Source organism: Panicum virgatum, chromosome 6K, assembly GCF_016808335.1.
Source record: "Panicum virgatum strain AP13 chromosome 6K, P.virgatum_v5, whole genome shotgun sequence".
In the NCBI taxonomy this organism is placed as follows: domain Eukaryota; kingdom Viridiplantae; phylum Streptophyta; class Magnoliopsida; order Poales; family Poaceae; genus Panicum; species Panicum virgatum.
The window spans coordinates 32,966,931-32,987,289 of record NC_053141.1 but is presented as its reverse complement, the minus strand read 5'-3'; the positions used below and the strand labels follow the sequence as shown (position 1 = coordinate 32,987,289).

Below are 20,359 nucleotides of genomic sequence, written 5' to 3'. Positions count from 1 at the left end.
GCAACATTAAAATTAACTACTGCAACATTCAAAATTGCTACTTCTAACATTATAAAAACATATATAAAAATAAGTTTATAGTCTGTTCCTGTGATAGAAGCTTCCTGCCGCAATATGACACTATATTTCATGCAACATCGATCTAATGAGAACAACTATGTGTAGAAATAGAGTTTTGTAACATCAACAATTAGCTTTTTGCAACATTTAAAAATTATAATTGTGATATTTTTAACTACAATTGGAACATTCAAAAAAATATTTTTAAAATAAATAAAAAATAGACAAAGTCAATTAGGTTAAAAGGTACAACATGATAAATCAACTATTGAAACAACTAGAATTAATTTATGTAGAATCCTAAGACAGTTGTTGCAACATCACCTCACATCTCACATATACTAAAATAACCACTGCAACATCACATATCAACCCATCAGTCAATCTTAGAATAACTATTACAACAGCAATAATCAACTGAAACTCACACTGTACCTTTAGTAATCACAACTTAAACTCCTACTGCAACATCGTTGTATGTTTATTGAAACAAATAGATCATGTAAAACATCCCCAGCAACATCCATCATTAAGGTGTAAGTGCCTTTACTACTGCAACATCAGCTCTATCGTAATGAAATTACATGTAAAAAATTCCCACCGCAACATCGCTAGGTCGGGGCGTCTGATTTCTTTTAGTGTCGGACATCCAGATGCTAGCATTGCCGAAATGTTCTTTTTATGGAAAAATTATATGACACTCTGAACTTATATATATACTGGGGTGGAGGGAGAGTAACATATAATTTTATGTAATGTTGAAGGATTACAAACTGAACTTTTTATAAACGATTTACAACCTCGACTTTATTCTGTAAACGACGACTTATTACAAACACTCAACATTATTTTATTTGTGAACTTACAAATTCCTTGCACTTGTGACACCATATCCATGCCGTGAACTTAATTATATTTGTCTACCTGCTTTGTATTGATTTTCTTCTCGGATTAGTGGTGGTGCATGACTGGTGAATTAAAGAGGGTTAACGACGGATGAGCTCTTTGGTCCCCGCCTGATCTTCCCCTTCTCGGCGGGCTTCTGCTGCTCGTATTGTTTCTCCTCCTGCTGCATCTGCTGGGAGTTGTTCTTCCTCACCAGAAGCCCCCACAGGTGCTTGAGCCAGGCCAGGAAGCCCTTCTTCGGCGGCTTGTTGAGCAGGAGCTGCACCACCGCCAGGGCTGCGTTCCCGTCGCTGATCCCGATGCCTGCAAACTTGGAGAAATGCTTGGTGTCGTTGCTGAACTTGTCAGCCTTCCATGCCAGCAGCGCCGTGGAGAGGTCGCTCCAGTCTCCGATGTAGCCGACCTCCTTATTGGTGATGGACAGCTCCCGCTTCCAGCCGCCGTCGATCACGGCGCGCACGGGATCCAGCCTCGCGGCCTCGCACAAGGTCACGGCGAGTAGCGCCAGCTTCCTCTTCAGGTTCTGCTGCGGGTCGGCGCCGACGGCGGTGTCGGTGCACCCCATCATCAGCTTGTCCTGCTTGTAGTTCCAGAGCACGCTGGCGGCCTCCAACGTCCTCTCCTTGCCGAGCTTCAGGTTTGGGAGGTCTTTGACGCCGTCGCCGCCGACCAGCGTCGAGTAGTGGCCATTGAAGCCGAGCATCTTGGCGCCCTTGAACAGCTGGGTGCTGCCCCTCGGGCTCAGCTGGAACCACACGTCTTCAGTGCTGCATCGGATCATGAAACAAACAAGTTCATCAGGCTCGTCATTAATTAATTTCGAACCAAATCGTCATGAACAAGTCCCAAAATCGGGACGACGTACGATTGAAGAACGAATTAACGAGGATAAAGTTGAACAAGTTTGAGTTTTGAATTTTGATGCATGTATACTATATACCTGCCCTTGGGGCGGTTGGCGAAGCCAGCGATGTAGGCGTTGTCGCTCCGGATGGCCACCTTGGGTGCCGCGCCGCCGTCGCCGGCGTTGAGCACGACGTGGATCCACCGCGGCGGCTGGGCGGTCTCGCCGGTCTGCTTGGCCAGCACGGGGCGGTCCCGCACCTTGTCGGGTTTGGTGCCCGCTAGAGCGCCCCGGAGAGTGGATATGAACGTCGTGTACGAGTCCGAGCTGACATTGAATGTCACCGTCTGAGACGGAGCGAACTTTTGAGACGCCATAGCAAAAGTAATGCAAGTTAAGATGAACTTCCATGGCGTCTGTGTGTGTATATATAGAAAGGGGTGTCTAGTTGTTGAACGTGAGCACTTGTTTCAATATTTGCAAAACATAGGAAACATGTGTGTTGAAACTTGGCCTAATAACAATTAATTTATGAAGATCAGATCAGATCGAACTTGTGTAGGTAAAGCTCGTAGGTAATGCTCTTAAGGACATCACACTCCTGGTTCCGAAATCTGTTAATGGATGAGCTTGATAGTAAAAAAACTACTCCCTCGCTCGCCCCACGTCCAAAGCACATAGTTGGGTCCAGTCTCAGGCAACGGGTCACAGTTGTGGCCCGGTCTTTTCACAACCAACAGACCACTGTGTACGGGTGGGGCATGTGTGAGAAGACCTCCTTCTTAATACAATTCTGCGGCAGCGGTCTTACGCCCACAGTTCAAGTTTTTTTTATGGTATCATGCTGTGCCGAGACGGGCAGCTTAGTTAGCAATCTATAGTGCTACCTGATCCAAATTCGACCTGATTTTCTCCTTGGGTCACCTTAGATCAGCACCAGTTTAGGTTGGACACGTCATTGTCATCCACGTACCATCTAAAGCAAAACTCTCCAAGGTGTTGCTATGCATGACAAGTCGGCAAATCCTACCCCGAAAGATAAAAAAACAATATTCATTCTTTCCTAACTTTCCTTTAACGCCCCCTCGCACCCCCCACCCCCCTACCGTTTCCTTTATGCGGGGTTAGACTGACTTCAACAGATGATGCATTTACATTTTTGCCTCTCCGGGAGTTACTGTTCACACGAGGAAATGTCTCCAACAGACGACGCATCCATTGAAGGCAGATTGCCTTGGAGGAGAGAGGCGATGCAAAATTGCATCACCTCTCTCCTCGAACGCATCCGCAGCGGAGTCCAACCACCTCGCCTTCGCGCCACAGCTCGGAACGAAAGGCCACCGTCCACCGTCCCCGCCGCCATGGCCGCAAAGGACCCGCGCTCGAGGCTGCCACAGAGCTCGACCGGCGGCGCGCAGATCCGAGCCTGAGCTCGGCCATGGCCTCCGCCGCGCGCAGATCCGGCGCCATGCGGACCTCCGCCAAGACAGAGACGAGGAGGAGGAGGGAGGGAGGGCGAGGGCCGGCGAGGAGGAAGACCGGAGAGAGAGAGAGGGGGCCGCCGGATCTCTGCTCGAGCCGCCGCCGCCGGATCTCTGCTCGAGCCGCCGCGCTCCGCCCCTGATCTGGCCGCCAGAGGGAGTGGCCGGCCGGAAGGGAGGAATCGCGGCGCCCCGCGCGGATCCGGCCACCGCCGCCGTGGCCTCCACGCAGGGATGCTGCCGGCGCTCGCTCGATCCGCTCGCCGCTCGCGGTGGTGCGGAGCTCGCCAGGCTCGCGGTGGTGCGGATCTCGGCAGGCCCGCGGTGGCCTTCGCGGCGGCGGAGGAGGTGGCTGGCGGCCGAAGGAGCAGCGGAGGCCGTCGGGGAGGAGGGGCGCGGTGGCGGAGGGAGAGAGGAGCGAGGGAGGCCGGCGGTGGGGCGCGCCGGCGAGGGAGCTCGAGCTCGAGCTGGGCCACGCGCCATGGCCGGAGCTCGAGGGCCGCGCGCCCGCCACCGTGCCATGCAACCGCCCCCTGGAGCTCCCCGCCCGCCTCCGCCGGCGCAGGCCAGCTCGAGCTCCCCGCCCGCACCGGCCCCGCGGCGGGATGGGGAGCAGGGGGCGGCGTGATGGGGAGGAAGGGGCAGCGGCGAGCTCCAGGGGGAGGGAGCAGAGGAGGTGCGGCGCAGGGGGAGGGATGGGGCGCAGGCCGAGTGAGGGAGGGACGGAGCGGTAGATTTGCGTGAGCTATTGGAGATCGCTTTTTTTTTGCAATCGCGATGTACTTCCTGTGCGCGAGGCAAATCAACGAATGCAATACTCATTTTGCATTCGCTTGTTGGACTCGGTCTTACCATGGTAGTGCAAAAAAATTATTTTATTCCACTGGCTGCAAAATCAGCCTGTACATCTAAGGTAGTGCTTCGGGGCACCCTCTCGTCTCCACCCTATAGCAATAATGAATCTCGCTTAAGAGCACACAAAAAATTCCTACGCTGAAGTTGTTCTTACAACAAAAAAATGCATGCGAAAAAGTAGAGGATAAAAATCCACAAATCTTGTACGCTGTCTCGTCAAGAATGTGATCTCTAATTTTTTCAAACAGATTAGTGTTATTAGCAAATAACCATGCTACCCTTAGTAATTGTCTCGATCCCCATTGATTTAGGCCTAAGGTGGCATTAAAAGAATAATAATGCAGGTAGTTGCTTCTAGGATTGCACTTTTATGAGATTTTTTTAAATCTTATAAAATTGCACTCTACATGAAACGGAGAGGCTACATCCAGCGATAGGTTGCAGCCAGTGAGGGACAGGCATATGCGAATCTAATCATCTTCATCCTTATCTCACCCATCCTACTGTCACGGTACCAATTTATGTAAACCAACTAGATGATGCTGAATCAAACTAATAGAGAGATGTGCTTCGAGTTAATGATCCATTGACTAGCTAGAATAACTTTATTTATATGTAAGTACGAGTAATCATCTCCCGTAATTTAGATCATGTTTGGTTCCAAATAAATCATCTACTTATAAGTCTCATAAGTCAAGTGATTTAAAATCAGTGACTTATAAGTCAGGGGTGTTTGGTTGTTAAATGACTTAAAAGGTGTGGGCCCCATGCGGAAAAGGGGGACTTATAAGTTTTAAATTGGGGTAGAACTGCTTAAAACTTATAAGTTGATGTGACTTATAAGTTAGAGTTGTTTGGCAAATTAAATCATTTTTTTCCACTTTTTAGCTTATAAGTAGGTGACTTATTTGGAACCAAACAGAGCCTTATACTGCCCATTTTAAATTGATAAAAAATTCTACCCATATCCTACCCAGATGGGTGGGTAAGGGTTTGGATATGGGTAATGGGTACCCACCAGCTGTCCAGGGTTGGTGATCGAGCAGAGCTCGTACCCTAAAATAAAAGCTCCCCAAACCAATGGCTTCCAGCTCCTCTTCACATCTCAGTCCAAATACCCATTTTGCTCAACTGAAAAAAAAAATCCCCATTTTCTGCTGGGAGGAGGCACAGCACATGGCGGCAGCCACCGGCTACGGCGACGCCCCGACGGAGGAGGAGCTGCTCGCGTACGGCGACCTGCCCAGGCACGGCCGCGACATGGCGGAGGTTTTCGCCGTGCGCGTCCCTGCGGCCGCCGTCGCCGTTGGAGGAGGAGGAGGCAGGTCCCCGCCTTGCGGCACCATCTTCTTCCACGGCGGCAACTCCTGCAGCGACCTTATCTTCAGCCGGCAGCGGAGCGGCACCGACGAGCTCGCCGCCCCGCAACCCTGCGACAGCGAGGTGCCATTCCCCAACTCTGCTGCTCTGCTTACTTTCTCCTTTAGTATCATCCATGTCATCAGAAATCAGCTCTACTGTGTATCAACTAGAAGATGAATATAATCCATTTGCAACCATTTAAAACGGTCAGCCACTAGATGAATCAGATGCAGATCAAACCATCAAATCCAATTCTGTTAGAACTTAGAACTTAAGATGAGCAGAATACTATATGCAATTTTGTTTCTTTTCGAGGCGCGATTCCCCAACTCTGATGCTTTCTTTTTTTCCGACTTTCTTGTTAGTACCTTCCGTTTCATCAGAAATCAACTCCACTGCAGTGTGCTCCAAGGATTGGATTCTGGTCTGTACTGAAACTGAACCATGTTCTTCGTGCCTCTCTGTCTATGAAAACAGGGCAACCTCGTGCTGACCGGCCCATCAGTGGCCACCTCGGCGTACGGTCCGGTCGGCTTCGACATCCACCTCCACGACGGCACCCACGGCGAGCCCTCCTTGCAAGCCGACGGCGGCGGCGGCGGCGGCAACGACCAGGACGACAGCAACAACGGGAGGGTATTCTGCGACACCGTCTCCGGCGAGTTCTCCACCTACGACAGGGTCATTACGGAGACGGTCGCCACCGGGTACGGCCCCGCCAACGTGGTCTACGCCGTTCTCAGCAACGCCGTCCAAGGCCGGGTCGCCGTGAAGCTCACCGCTCTCCCGGCCGGAGATGGAGCCGACGCCGCCACCGGCGTCCTCGGGAGGGTCGTCGCCCGCAGCAAGCTCTTGGACGCCGGCTGCGTGCTCTTCTACGGCGAGCGCGACGGCGAGGGCGGCGTGCCCGTGCGACCCGGGGACCTGCTGCCGCTGGCGAGGCAAGCGCTCGCGGTGCCGCTGCACAAGCCGCTGACGATCGAGCTGAACCTGCGCAGCGACTCCGGCGAGGAGATTGTCAGAGGCGCCGTCGAGTTCGATCCGGCGATCACCGGCGAGCATATTGAGCGTGTCGTCGGCACGAGTGGCGCAGAAATGGAAGTTACAGTCTCATGGTCAGACTACCCTTGGTAGATCGAGCCCATTAGCCATTAGTTAGCCCTGTTTACCCACTCCGTGTAAACGCAAAAAAGTGCAAAGGAATTTTGCTAATTTGAATTATTAAATGAAGTCTATTTACAAAACTTTTTACATGTTTGGGCTGTAAATCGCGAGACGAATTTAATGAGCCTACTTAATCCATGATTTGCAACAGCGATGCTACAGTACCATATGCTAATTATTGATTAATCATGGATTAATTAGCATCATTAGATTCGTCTCGCGATTTACAACCCATCTGTGCAAAAAGTTTTGCAAATAGACTTCCTTTAGTACTTCAAATTATCTAGATTCCTTTACAAAATTTTTTTGCATTTACACCCGTCGGATTACTCATCTGTGCGAGAGGGGCTATGTACTCCCTAATATATGTATCTAAAGTGGTTTACAAATAAGAATCTTTTGATGTGGCTGATGATGTGAACTTGATATTGTTGTTCAAATGTTTAAATAATAAGGGAGGCAATTACACAAAAAGTCATTTCTTTTCTAGTGTTGACAAATTACTTATTTGGGATCAGAAGATAATTCAATTCATTTCTTGGCTATCAATTTTTTTGTGTGCCTTACATGACCTCAGGTTTAATTTTTACTCCTCCTATAATACTCCTGTCCATTGCTTCTCATAATCCCTTAGAGCATCTCCAGCAGTCCCCCAATAATCCTTTCCCAATAATTGATATCGAGAGATGTTCTAGTAGAAGTTTTAAGATTATTGGGGGACTTACTTTTGCAGTCTTCCAATAACCTTCTTCCAATCCAACTCCTTATTGGGAGCGTCCAATTCTCCTATTATTTCAGAGAGATGTGGTGAATTATTGGGCTGTCCCAATAATTATTAGGAAAAGGGAAAAGTTTTGGGAGACTGCTGGAGCACTATTTTTTATTTACTCTCCTAATATGGTAGTAAGATTGGGGATTGGGGACCTATGGAGATGCAGCAGTCCCCCAATCTCCAATAAACTCCTACTATTGGAAAAAGAATGTGCTCCAGTAGTTCCGCAATATATCTTCCGTTCCCCAATAACTATTGTGTTATCCCAATATTTCACCCAACTCTTCTCAAATAAAAGGAGGGTTCATGCTCTCCTAATATGTTAGTTATTGGAACAAGATGATTGGGAGACTACAAAAGCAACTCCCCCAATAATCTTAAAACTACTATTGGGACATCTCCCAATACCAGTTATTGGGAAATGATTATTAGAGAACTATTGGAGATGCTTTTAGACCCATGTTAGACTCTACCGCAAAATGGACAAAATTGCCCATAGCACCCTTGACACAGGCACTCCTTCTCCAAACCTGTTCCCTCATGTCTCTATCTCTATGGTTCCCATTCTGTCTCATCGGTCCTCCCGTGCACCGGCCCCGCGCTATAGGAGAGGGGGTGGGGAGGAGCGGCAAGGTGGCGACGGGTAAGAAGTGAGGGGAGGGGAGGAGCAATGGGGAAGAAGGGAGGGGAGGGAGGTGCAAGGTGGGGAACAATGTGGGAGTAGGGGAGGGGGAGGAGAGGGGAGGCGGCGGCAGCGAGGAGGGGATGCATGGGAGACAGGATAGAGAATAATGAAGCGGAGAGGAGTTCAGTATAGAGGGAGTAGGGGAGGGGGAGGATAGGGTGGATTGCATAATTGTTGGTTCGTATTATGATCCAACGATGATGTCTTTTCAAAGGGAACCGACGGTTCTATATAGAATATCACCACTAGTTCAATTAAAATGACGATGATGGCGTATTTGCAATCAGATGTTCTGTATTATTGCTTGGGCATTGGTGAGCGCTCTTATCCAGTTTGTGAGGTGGCCTGGTAAGGTCTAGGTACATTCCTCTTGTAGGACTGTGTTTCTAAAATAAAATTCATATTTGCTATAATTTGAAATTATTTTTACTGTGTCATCTCTTATAGTAAATACTCATAAGTTGGAATCTAGCAACTTATACAACATAGATAGTTACATTAGTTAATTTGTAATTTTGTAAAAAAATTACTTTTTAGCACACCAACATTCTGAAACATGCAATTTCTATAGGCCTATCTTTCATCCCACCTCTATTGACCCTAGCTAACACGTGGATCCAGCGTGAGGGGTGCAATCCAGCGTGAGGGGTGCAGCGAGCCAGATGTAGGTGAGAAATATTTTCAAAACTTTGCGATCTTTATAGTACATACGATACTGTGTTAACCTATAAATAAACAATGGTTCTATCACTTTGTAGTTTTATACGCGGTGATATAGAGGCTATGTACCAAGTTATATAAAAAATTCACTTATATGAAATAATTTGACAACCTATGTGTAGCTATTAGTTATTACTACATAGATTTTCTTCTCAATTGCAGCATATGGTTACAAATAATATTTTTTTGAGCAAATATGGTTACAAATAATATGCGCAATTTGATTTCACGTGTAGCGCAGTGCGACGCTCGTTCTCACGAGTCCGTTTTTGTAAGGGAATCTCACGGTTCTTTTTCTAAGAAAAATCATCACGAGTCTCATTGGGCTGTGGCCTGTGGGGTGCGTCGATCTATGTTTTGGGCCTGAGCCTGTTGGTCCGTGCGATCAGCCTTCTTCTCTTTTTTGGATACGGGCCCGATTGGGAGTCCTGGATCCGGCCGGCGTCTTTTTTTATCTTTATATTTTTCAAAAAAAAATTACAGAAATATATTTTTGGTTTTAGATTTTACAATTCTATACCCCTACCGCCCGGCGGGGGGGGGGGGGGGGGGCGGCAGGGGGCCTACCGCCCAGCAGGGAGGCGGTAGGGACCTATATGTAAATAAAAATAAATATTTTTTACGCAAAGGTCTTTGGAGGGGGCCTGCCGCCCCCCTGCCGGGCGGCAGCCCCCCTGCCGCCCCACCAGTTGGCGGCAGGGGGCCTGCCGCCCGGCAGGGGGGCGGCAGGCTCCCACCACAAATACCGCCGGCTGCTGCCTGCTTTTGGGCGTGCGGCACACGGCCACCAGCAGGGTACCGCCGGCTGCTGCCTGCTTTTGGGCGTGCGGCACACGGCCACCAGCAGGGCACGAAGGTATGTATAGTTTGATGAGGGCTCATATCTTGTTTCACTGGACGCCCTGATCCACGTGTACATGTCCGCGCTGGCAGGCGCCGTAGGGCACACTGGCACTCCACGTGGCTTCGTCCACGCTGGCAGGTAACGCGGCGGGCAGCACGTGCCGCAAAGAGGATAGCGACGTGGCGACACTTGTCAGTTTGTTTTCGTCACATGTCATCTTCCTATTTTTTCCTGTGTCCTTTCTCGATTCGACCACGTGTCTTTCTCACGGTGACCCACGTGTTGTTTCCTTTTTTGTCCACGTGTCGTGTGCCTATTGGTCCACGTGTCACTTTCGAGTTGCTGCACGTGGCATTTTATGGATGTTCCATGTGTCGTTTGTCGAGAGTTAGACGTGTCAATTTCGGGTTGTTCCACGCGTCGTTTTCATACAGTTGCGCATGGTTGTAAGGATCACCGGGGTGTCCGACCCTAGAGGGGGAGGGGGTGAATAGGGTCGCTAATCGCTTTTCTATCCTAGGGCTCAATCTAATTGCATAAGATAAACCTAACACGTCCTACACATGCTAGTTATGACTAAGGTTTATCTATGCTACCCTCTACTTACCCCAAAAGACTTGCCACCTATAGCCAATCCTAATCAAACTAACTAGGAAAGTAAAGGTAAGCAAGAAAGAGTAAATGCGGAAACGTAATGCGGTAAGTAAAGCGGTAAGGGAGAGGATATGCAAACTCCCGTGAAGACACCAAGACACACGATTTAACGTGGTTCGGTTAGGACACCAAAGTCCCTCCCTACGTCCACGGCCACTTGCTCACAAAGAACAAGTGTGATACCGAGTCTCTTCGCTTGATCACCGTCTTGCCACGCCTCCAAGGCTCCCGACAAGCAAAGGCTAAGTGACACCAAGTCACAAAGACGAGGTCACCGCCACCGTCTATCTCGAAGCGTCACCACGGCACCGTCTTCACTATCTTGGAGCTTTAACACCAAGTAGGGGCCTCCTTCCCCGCACAAAGTGTCGTTGCCACTCCACACAAAGTCGGAGGGTCACACGACGAGTACAAGTGTTTGCTTGCCGCAGCAAGACTTCTCTCAAGGGAGCTCTCGCAAGAACTAATCCCTAATCAAGCACTAAGCACTCTAACAAGTGTGCTTAAGCCTATATGATGTACAATGAAACTCTATGGTGGTTGGAGATGATCTTTAGCTCTAGTATACTTCTTTGAACTCCAGCACACTCAAATGGTGCGGCCTTGGGGGTATATATAGGCAGCACAAGCAAATATAGCCGTTGGAGAAAAGCTGCCAGAAATGTGCTTAACACCGGTTAATCCGATGCTCCCCAAATCGCCATCGTCGGTTTAACCGGTGATACTAAACTGCCCACTGAAAACTAGCCGTTACGTGTACGGGCAATCAACCGACGCAATCGACCGGTGTATGTAATGTTAGCGTCGGTTTAACCGGTGAGTGCAACTGTCCTCTGATCCTTGAAAAACAAACTCTCTGGACAACTGCACCGACGCCATTAACCGGTGCATCATCGGTTCATCCGATGTATGCATTTTCCTTGGTCTGCTTCTGCCATTGCACCGACGTATTCAAACTTCCTATCGTCGGTTCATCCGGTGCCAAACCCTAGCCCGCAGGCCATCTCTGTCATTGCACCGATGAGTACATTTTGCCTTACGTCGGTTTAACCGGTGATACTAAAACTTCGGGCCTAGCTAACCGGGTAGCGGCTCCCCCTCGACCCCCGTCCGCTAACCGGGTAGCGGAACCCCCGTAGGGGCGGCCCTTCGGGCCTAGCTTCGCCTCTCTTCTCTTTGTCATCACTTGAACCTAAAAGCCTGAGTATATCATCTAAGCAAACACATTAGTTCAAGTGTTGCGTGTGTCATCAATCGCCAAAACATTATATTGAAATATGGCATGAGAGGCCATTTTCGCTACAATGGTGCTTTCATCACAGAACTATTTCATCATAGAACTTCTGGCTGGGCTGGTTCTGGCTCCTTTTTGTCATTCCATTCCAGCCCGGCCAGCCGAACGGGCTGCATTCCGTCACAGAAAAATTGATGCGGCAGGAAATCACAGAAAGGAAACCACGTAAGTTACAACCACATATAGTTCATCACACCACTACAGACAACAGCATCAAACCACCAACATAGTTCAGAACCCACAAGCACCGGAGGTAATGACAGAGGAGCCCGACGCGGCTACATGATCATCGACTATCTGGGGTGCGTAGATGGCATGAACATCCTCTCCGCCGGCGTTGACATGATGAGCAAGCTCCGCTGGGGCCGGTTGCTCAACCAGTACCTACAGAGGGTGAGCAAGCTCAGCCCGAAATTGTGCAGCGCCGTCCTCCCTCCCTGGTTGGGACATCAATCCATTGTCAAGTGAAAAAGCAAAAGACTCATCTTGTTAGACTGTGATGGTTGAGTAGAAATGAGCAATGATATGATTGACTCATATCTGAAGAATACAGTTTTTGTTCTCGTGGGTGGAAGGAAAGATGATGTAGCTGGGTGGTTTGGTTCCTATGGAAGACTTGTAACTTATACAGAGTATGGCTACTTCGCAAGGTAAACGTTGCTTCCTCCAATGTTATCACTGCAGTTCTTGATAAGAAATAAATCATGCGTTTTCTAGAGTCGATGTTTATTGGTGTTGACACCGTTTTTTGACACGTGTCAAAGGAGGTGATTTTTATGAAGGGAAAGTGACCGATTTGGAAGAAAACAAAAGATGCACAGAGTTGAAATCGGCCAATGGAGTCCATCCGATGGATCAGGGGAATATGCTTCGAAGATGCTGATCCGCTAGCTCTGGTGCTTGGCCGATGAGAGTTGCCGATGAAGTCAAGAAAGGAGGAGAGGATCCGGACTTTACGAAAATCTTGGTGATTTGGTTGTAATATTTAAAGTAGTTTATCTTTAGGTAGTCTTTTCTTTTAAGTCAATTAATATTCGCCGTAATCGGCTAGGATTTGGTAGTGCCAGGCTATAAATATAAGTTGTAAGGGACCGGAGAAACTTGATACACATCCAATACAACAAAACTTTACAATTGCTTTGCACTTTTTTGGCGACTTCGCCTTTTCTTTTCCTTTTCGACGAGTTCTTTCAAGCTGATCAAGGACGCCTCACATTCGAGCAACTTGGTTTGCTGGTGAGTTTTCGTTTTACTGAGTATATTTGAGCTTTAGCTACCGGGCGCATCACTGTGGTTTCGTTCAAATCTATTCAAAAGTTATCGAGTTCATCTAGGCTTTGACTTCTGGGCGCATCGTTGTCGTCTCGTCTAGATTTATTCACCAATTATCGATATCGGCTAGATTTATAGATTTTTCTATGTTTTTTGGCCATTTTCAGATCTATCTTCTAAAAACATAATAGATCAACTTTAGATTTTGCAGTAACACTTGTGTTATCTCAAGAGCCGATTTAGATTTGTTTTTAGTTTGCATCATCTAAGTTGTACATTCGCAGCTTAGATCTTGTTATATACACGCAAATCGGCTACCCAAAGCCTGTTTTATCGTTTAGTGCATCGGCTGATCCTGCCGACGCGCTTATTTATCATATGCTTGCATTCAATATCTTTTTGTCGTCTACTGTATCGGCAGAGTTTGCCGATACGTTTGTCTGAGAGATATTCGGAATTCCAGCCGATACGCTCTCGAATTTGACCTTGTTTTCTCCTTTGTCAATTTCAGGTCAAATTGACTAGCACGTTTGGTTGACTTTCCATGCTTGGCGAACACTTGCCTTCGGATTCCAGTGTGTTGATTTTTGCGTCAACAATTGGCATAACTCTAGGAGTAGTATAGTTACTCTAAGTTTCCTAGTGTCAAACTTCCTTGTTGTAGTGCTAGCATAGTATTACGAATGCCTCCTATGTCAGGATCAAGGTTCTAAATAGCCAGCAATAGCGACCGCTATAATCTTCTATAGTTTTTCGGGGAGAAGAAAGTTAAGATATCCATCTCTTAGCTCTAAAAGGTTAAATCCGCTAATAACCGGCTATATCCCCTTGTAGCCACTAAATTAAGGGTTATTTAGCCAGCTAAACTATATAGTTAGTCTTTACTTATTGTTAGTTTAGTGTTGAACTTCGTTATTTATAAAATTTAGTATTTCGATGTGACGAGGGAATGAAATTGTACTTCAGTACATAAAATTCTTTTAATTTCTTATTTATATGCAAAATTACCCATAGATTTATGCATGGTGTTGAAGTAGAAATGTATAATTGTGAGTAGCTTCTAAAAGATTAGAGAGTATGCATAAACCATGGTTACCATGCTTTATTGTGAAATATGGAATACTCTAGAAATTAGATATTTGTATGGTTAAAATAGTATGAGGAAAATTCTAGAGTTAAATATTTTATAAAGAAATGTGTAGAAGATAGACACATGGTAAAATCATATGAGCCATGAAGTCATATAATAGGGGTGCTCCCCTCCTCTCTTGTCATACCATGGCATAAGAGATCTTAAATACGAGATGACAAGGTTGCCATGTAGTATAGTAGTGTCAAGGTTGGGTAGCCACATAAATAGTGCAAGTGCCTTGTGTTGTGCTAAGTTATAATAAATAAAGAATTGAGTTTTCATATAGAGTTGGTCTCTCATATTAGTGTCTAGGTGAAGGTCTTTATGGAGCCTCTCACCCATGTGTCACTGCTAGTTCTGGGTTGACTGGATGTGCTAGTCTAGCAACTCGTCGATGTTGTTGGCACGCATGCTCAGCTCGCCCATCTACTGAGTCAGAGTAGCGAAAACTCTGGACAAAGATGAACGTCTAGCGGAGATCGGGGGTCCACTGGAGCTGGAACTAGTGGACCGGCGCCCTGGGGCCTGTTGTGCCCACTCAATGGAGCTGACACTCTGCCACGATGAACCACCACCCTCATATTGTGGTGGAGGCTGAGGTTGTGGCTGCTGAAGTCCTTCCCTTGTGGTCCTACTTCTTGTGACCCTGCTAGGTAGACCAAAAATACTTTGCCTGCGGCATTCCTCTTGTGGGACAAGAGGAGTGGTTAGCGAATGACAGTTATACAAATAATACCCCGTGTTTGGCAATGAGATCTCATTTGCATAACCAAGAGAAAAGAAAATCAAGGAATCATCTGGGTCTTTCTTGGGTATGTGGCCAAAATTTTAGGATGACGGGTTAGCGAACTTTGCCTGTGGCTGAAATTTGCCGGGGAGACTCGGATCTTGTTAACCATGGTGTATAGTATCATCAACTCATCGTTGCACACAGTTCGTGGATCATCTCTTGGAAAGAGAGTGATGGCCACCCACTTGTGCATCAAACGAAAAGTCGGATTTTGGATGTCGTTGCATCGAGGTGCAAACTTGCCATGAACAACTTGACCCGAAATCGAACCCGAAAACTCATGTCAATCAAAACCGCGGCATGCTTTTTCAAGAGGAACTGGCAAGTGGGCATTAAAACCAAGGAGGTGGCTGCAATTTCTCCAATTAAAGTAGAGTTTGTTTCTGAAAAACCGGAAACAAACATTGTCGTCCACCTCCCGAAGGGTGCAAAGAAACTAGATGGTGAGGAGACGAGAACCATTCTCCTCAACGGGCACAAAGTCATCCCATCCAACCGCATGCCATAGATGAGCAAAGTCAACGCCCATACCTATTTTCTCGAGGATGTCCGGATCGAAGGCTCTGGTGTGACCAGCTTCGATGCTTGATCATGGCGTAGGCTTGATGCTCGCGGTCATCTCGCAAGTCGAGGTATGATGAATCATCTTCATCTGTTTCCATCGTGGTTGGTGTTGGTGTAGGTTTGGGAGAATGACAGGAGCTCTACTCACCCCGTAAATGGGATGAACTTGACCTTGTCACCCTCTTGAGAGTTCCGGACAGTTTCCGACCTACTCCCTTCATGCTTGCAACAAGAACGAACATGAATGAATGAGAACAACTCGGTTCGGGTTGTGTTAGTGAAATGAATATGAAACTCTTACCCGAAAGTTGTTCCTCCGAGTGTGTAGATAATCTTGCAGCAAATAAATGAGAGAGAGAGATTTCTTGAAACCAAACTTGAGCCAAAATCCAATGAAAACCTGAGTAAAGTTTGTGAGAGGGAGTGTGAGTGAAAGAGGGAGTGAAAGAGGGAATGAAAGAGTGAGTGTGAATGAAGCACACCCCTCTCCCGGCCTCTATTTAAAGGAGAACGAGCGAAAGCACATGAAGAGAGGCCGGCCACAACGGTCAGGCGACCGTTGGAGCAAGTGGGGCCCGCCCAATGGGTTCGGCCGACCTGTGGGGTCGGCCGACCCCCTGGTGCTCCCCTTTGGCCGTTGAGCTCCAACGGTCATATGGAAGATGACCATGGGGCACTCGGCTAGAATTTTGCTCAAAAAGATGTTCAAATTAATTTTTCAAAGGATTTCGAAACTCAGAAATATTTTTGGTATTTTTGTAAAAAGGAAAAGTGCTAAAACAATTCCAGCATGCAGAAAACAATTTTCAAAATTTTAAACATGCAGTGGAAAAAACAAAAGAGGTGAAAAAAATTGAAAAAGACGGTGAAAAACAAATATGAGATAAATATCAAATTACCTTTGGTAAGGGCGCATCATTTAAAGTCCGAAGTGCACGACTTTTATCCATCATGCTTACCATTGGTCGGCTCGTCCAGGAGAATTGGACGAAGCCGAACTCTCGACCTCTCGCCACATCTTCTTTGTTTTCTTCTTCCTTCTAGGTGTGGAGGGTCGGTGTTCTCGCTGGGGTAATGGTGAACCCCAGAGTGCTTTCCCTTCGCTGTCCTGCTGTATCAGGAAGCACTGCACTTTCCTATGCTTGAACTTGAAAAACATGTCCTCCTTGCCGACACGGAAGCGGATTTCTCCTCTTTCGACATTGATCCTTGTCCTGGCCCTCAGGAATGGTCGTCCCAGTATGAGGTCGACTCTGAGGTCGCCCTCTATATCCATTACCACAAAGTTGGCAAGGGCGAAGGAGTCTCATACTCGCACCAAGATGTTTTCGACTCTGTGAGCTGCACAAGCATGGTTGTTGGGGAAAGAGTAGGGTTCTGGAGATCTTCAAATATTACCTTGGGCATTATATTTATGCTTGCCCCCAGATCGCAAAGGCAGTACTCGTAGTATTTGTCGTAGATCGAGCAGCTGATCATGGGGAACCCTAGATCCTCTTGCAGTGCTACCACCAGGCCATCCCAAGAGTCGTTCCTTGGGGGATTGTACCAACCTCCATGGTTAGTGTGTGGTGGCCTCCGAGATGGGTTACCCCATCCGGTAGACACCATGCTGGAATTTTCAACAGGAGTCTCGGGTTGCCCCTGGATCTTCCCGCTCTCAACAACAGGTAAAGAAACAGCAATTTGAGCAAGCTGGATTTCGATCATTTTATTGAAACTTAATTGATTTTTAAGAGTTGAAGACAAAGTTTCAAGCTTGACATTTAAACTTTCCAGGGTTTTATCATTTGCCAAGAGCTTCTTATTTATATTTTTGTTGATTTTAACTTGGCCAAGCACAAGCTCTCTCAAGGGCGATTGATTCGAATTAAAATTCAAATTGAAAGAAGAATTATAATTGTTACCTCCCTGAAATGGTGGACGTGGCTGGTTCCACCCCTGGCCTCCTTGCTGTGGACGATACCCGTTGTTGTTGTTGTTGTTGTTGGGGTAGGCACAGTCTTCACGGGTCTCGGGGCAGTCATTCCCCGAGTGTCCATCATTGCCGCAGATTTCGCACGTGAACTGCGAATCCATGACATGGGCATAGTTTTCTCTATGCTTCTTGAATTCGGCCCTTTCATTGAGATGCTTCAGTAGAAGATCAAGCTTTGCGGCAATCATATGCATTCCCTTGACGGTATGCATGCCCTTTGTGCGGGGTTGGAGTCGTTCATTGCTCCACTCCTGATTGGAGACCATTTTCTCAACTAATTCTTTGGCTTTAGTGATCGTTAAGTCGAGAAAGGCTCCTCCAGCAGTAGCATCAATGTTGACCCTTGATGTCGTTGTAAGCCTGTTGTAGAAGTTTTGTAGGATGAGACACTCGTCCATGCCGTGGTGGGGACACACCAGGATGTATTCCTGCAGCCTTTCCCAAGCTTCTGGGATGGATTTTATCCCCGTCTGCTGGAAACTTGATATCTTCCCGCGCATGGCATTTGTTTTGCCCAGTGAAAAGAACTTTGTGAGGAACGCCTTGGAGCATTTGGCTCAGGTGTCGATGTCCTTTTTTTTGTAAAACCATTATTTCGCCTTTCCTAGCAAGGAGAAGGGAAATAGACAAAGCTTGATAACATCGGCGTCCACACCCCGTATCACCACGGTGTCGCAGAGCTCCAGAAAGTTAAGCAGATGCGCATTAGCATCCTCATTTGGCTTGCCACAAAATGGGCTAGTCTGCGCCATGCTGATGAGGCTGGACTTGAGTTCGAATTTCACATTCCCAACGTTGATGTTGGGTCTAGTGGCCACATTGGCGGTGGAGGGGACGGAGAACTCGCGGAGAGTTTTCTCAGCCATAGCCTCAAGAACGAGTGGTGCTTCCGGAATAGGTTCCTGTGCCGGGAGAATAGCGAGAGGAGGAACGACGCGATGTCGTGCCCTTCTCATGAGCTTCTCTGGATTGTCTGTCTAGTTTTCTGGCAGGGAGAAACCGGTCATACACTACCTCTATCTTTTTCAAATCAAAAATAAAAGAAGACATAAAGTGACATTTGCCTGAAAGAGCAGTGACTATATCTTGAGTACAAAGACTAGATTAATATCGGAACAATAACTTTGTTCACATGCCATCCCGGCAACGGTGTCAGAAATGTTTGTTGCCATTTCTTAAGTCGCTATCAGGTTTTTATGTTCCCGACAACAGCCTCAGAAATGATTGTTGGCTTTCCTTAGTGTAATCACTAGAAACGAGGGCGCCGATCCATTCTAGCAACTGCACCAAAGGAACACCACTCTCATTGTATAGTCTATATGATTACAAAAGGATCCGCAAGCGCACAAATATACCGTTGTAGCATTTCACCCGGAGAATAAGAGTATCGTTATTTATATTTTCTCAAAGAATGGCAGTGGCAAAGATACTGTACTTAGGTCGGCCTCCTCGCGCTGCTCGCCACGGGCTGCTGTGCCTCGTGGAGCTGGACATCCCGTCGACGCTCGCCGGCACCAAGTATATAGGCATGCTGGAGGGGCGTGTGACGGGCGTGCTCCGGGAGGCGGAGGCGGCCGACCCTGGGAGGGGGGAGGGGCGGTGCACTGTTGGAGAAACGCTTATCGGTACCAGCACGTTAGTGCCGGTCACAAGGGAGCCGGCACTAACGTGTATCTACAGTACACCACAGTCACTTTAGTACCGGCTATTCTCTACAGCCGGCACTAAAGTGTCACCCCCAACGGTCAACAGCCTGCCCCCTAACGGTCAGAGCCAATTTAGTGCCGGCTGGAGCCTCCAGCCGGCACTAACTTGGCATGGTGCAGGTTAGTGCCGGCTTAAAGGTCCAGCCGGCACTAACTGTCTACAGTTTGTGCCGGCTGAAATAATTGGCCGGCACTAAGTTGCCCCGTATATACTGCCCCCCACTTCTTCCCCAGCCCGACCCATCCATTTGGCCGAGCTTCTCCTCTCAACCATGGCGTGTTAGAGGGGAGGTGCTGCCCATTTTCTTCAAAATTTGTGAGGATTTCGCCCATCCAAGTGCATTAAAGGTTAGCAGCTTCTTCCACTCTTCTTTCACAGTGTTTATTCTTTTGTTTCATGCTTTCTAGGTAAAGAAAATAGTGATTTTAAGGTTGAGGAACAATGAGCATAATTTTTCAATTTGTTCATTAATTTGAATAAAATAGAATTGATTTATTGTGTTTTAGAGAAGGATTACTATATAGTTTGAGTATGACACATTTAGATTATTTTTTTTGAATTATTTCATGGGGACATGTCTATATGTTATTATGCAAAATTTTAAGGATGAGGGAAAATGAACATGATTTATCAATTTGTTCATTAATTTGAGCAAGGTAGAATTATTTGTTGTTTTTTTAGAGAAAGTTAACTATATAGTTTGACTATCACATATTTAGAATGATTTTTTCGAATTATTTCATGGTGACATGTGTATATATTATTGTGTCAATTTATTTTGCTATTTACTTTAGGTTTACTAGATAGGTGGCCTATGACACATTTACAATTTGTTTTCGAAATACTTCATAGTAACTTGTTTTGATATATGTAGAATTGATTTTTGTTTTTATACGGTAATTAATTACAGATGGACCGGCAATGGATGCACGGCAGCCGGAGCACCTCGGCGTGGATTCAGGGTTTAGATTCTTTTCTCAAGGCGGCAATGGCAAATAGGTCGCCAAAGGGTTTAATGTGTTGTCCATGCAGTATTTGCGAAAATAAAAAGGAATTCCGGAAAAGAGATACTCTATGGAATCACCTGGCCTTGAATGGATTCATGAGTAACTATACCCTTTGGACCAAGCACGGCGAAGTTGGAGTTATGATGGAAGATAATGAAGAAAATGCCGATGATGATAATAACCTTCCAGATTGGGCATGGGTTCATGAAGCAGGTGGCTTTCAAGATGAACCAATGGACGAGGGTGAAGCAAATGTTGCACAAGAGGA

The 20,359-nt window shown here is 47.0% G+C and overlaps 2 protein-coding genes and 1 non-coding gene across 3 annotated transcripts; 2 read left to right on the top strand and 1 right to left on the bottom strand.

Annotated features, from left to right (window-relative positions):
• Positions 1–797: 797 nt before the first annotated feature.
• On the bottom strand, positions 798–2,190 carry LOC120639171 (60 kDa jasmonate-induced protein-like). Its single transcript, XM_039915183.1, has 2 exons — positions 1,907–2,190; positions 798–1,733 (listed from the first exon to the last, which is right to left on the bottom strand). The coding sequence occupies exons 1-2, from the start codon at positions 2,185–2,187 to the stop codon at positions 1,037–1,039; spliced, it is 978 nt and encodes a 325-aa protein (XP_039771117.1). The 5' UTR covers positions 2,188–2,190; the 3' UTR covers positions 798–1,036.
• Positions 2,191–5,250: 3,060 nt separating this feature from the next.
• On the top strand, positions 5,251–7,093 carry LOC120712249 (60 kDa jasmonate-induced protein-like). Its single transcript, XM_039998000.1, has 3 exons — positions 5,251–5,589; positions 5,986–6,663; positions 6,999–7,093. Exons 1-2 carry the CDS (start codon positions 5,323–5,325, stop codon positions 6,640–6,642), a joined length of 924 nt encoding a protein of 307 aa, XP_039853934.1. The 5' UTR covers positions 5,251–5,322; the 3' UTR covers positions 6,643–6,663; positions 6,999–7,093.
• A 10,680-nt stretch (positions 7,094–17,773) lies between these two features.
• On the top strand, positions 17,774–17,877 carry LOC120639402. The gene has a single exon (XR_005661405.1). It is a non-coding gene; the product is annotated as a small nucleolar RNA R71 (small nucleolar RNA).
• The last annotated feature ends 2,482 nt before the right edge of the window (positions 17,878–20,359 follow it).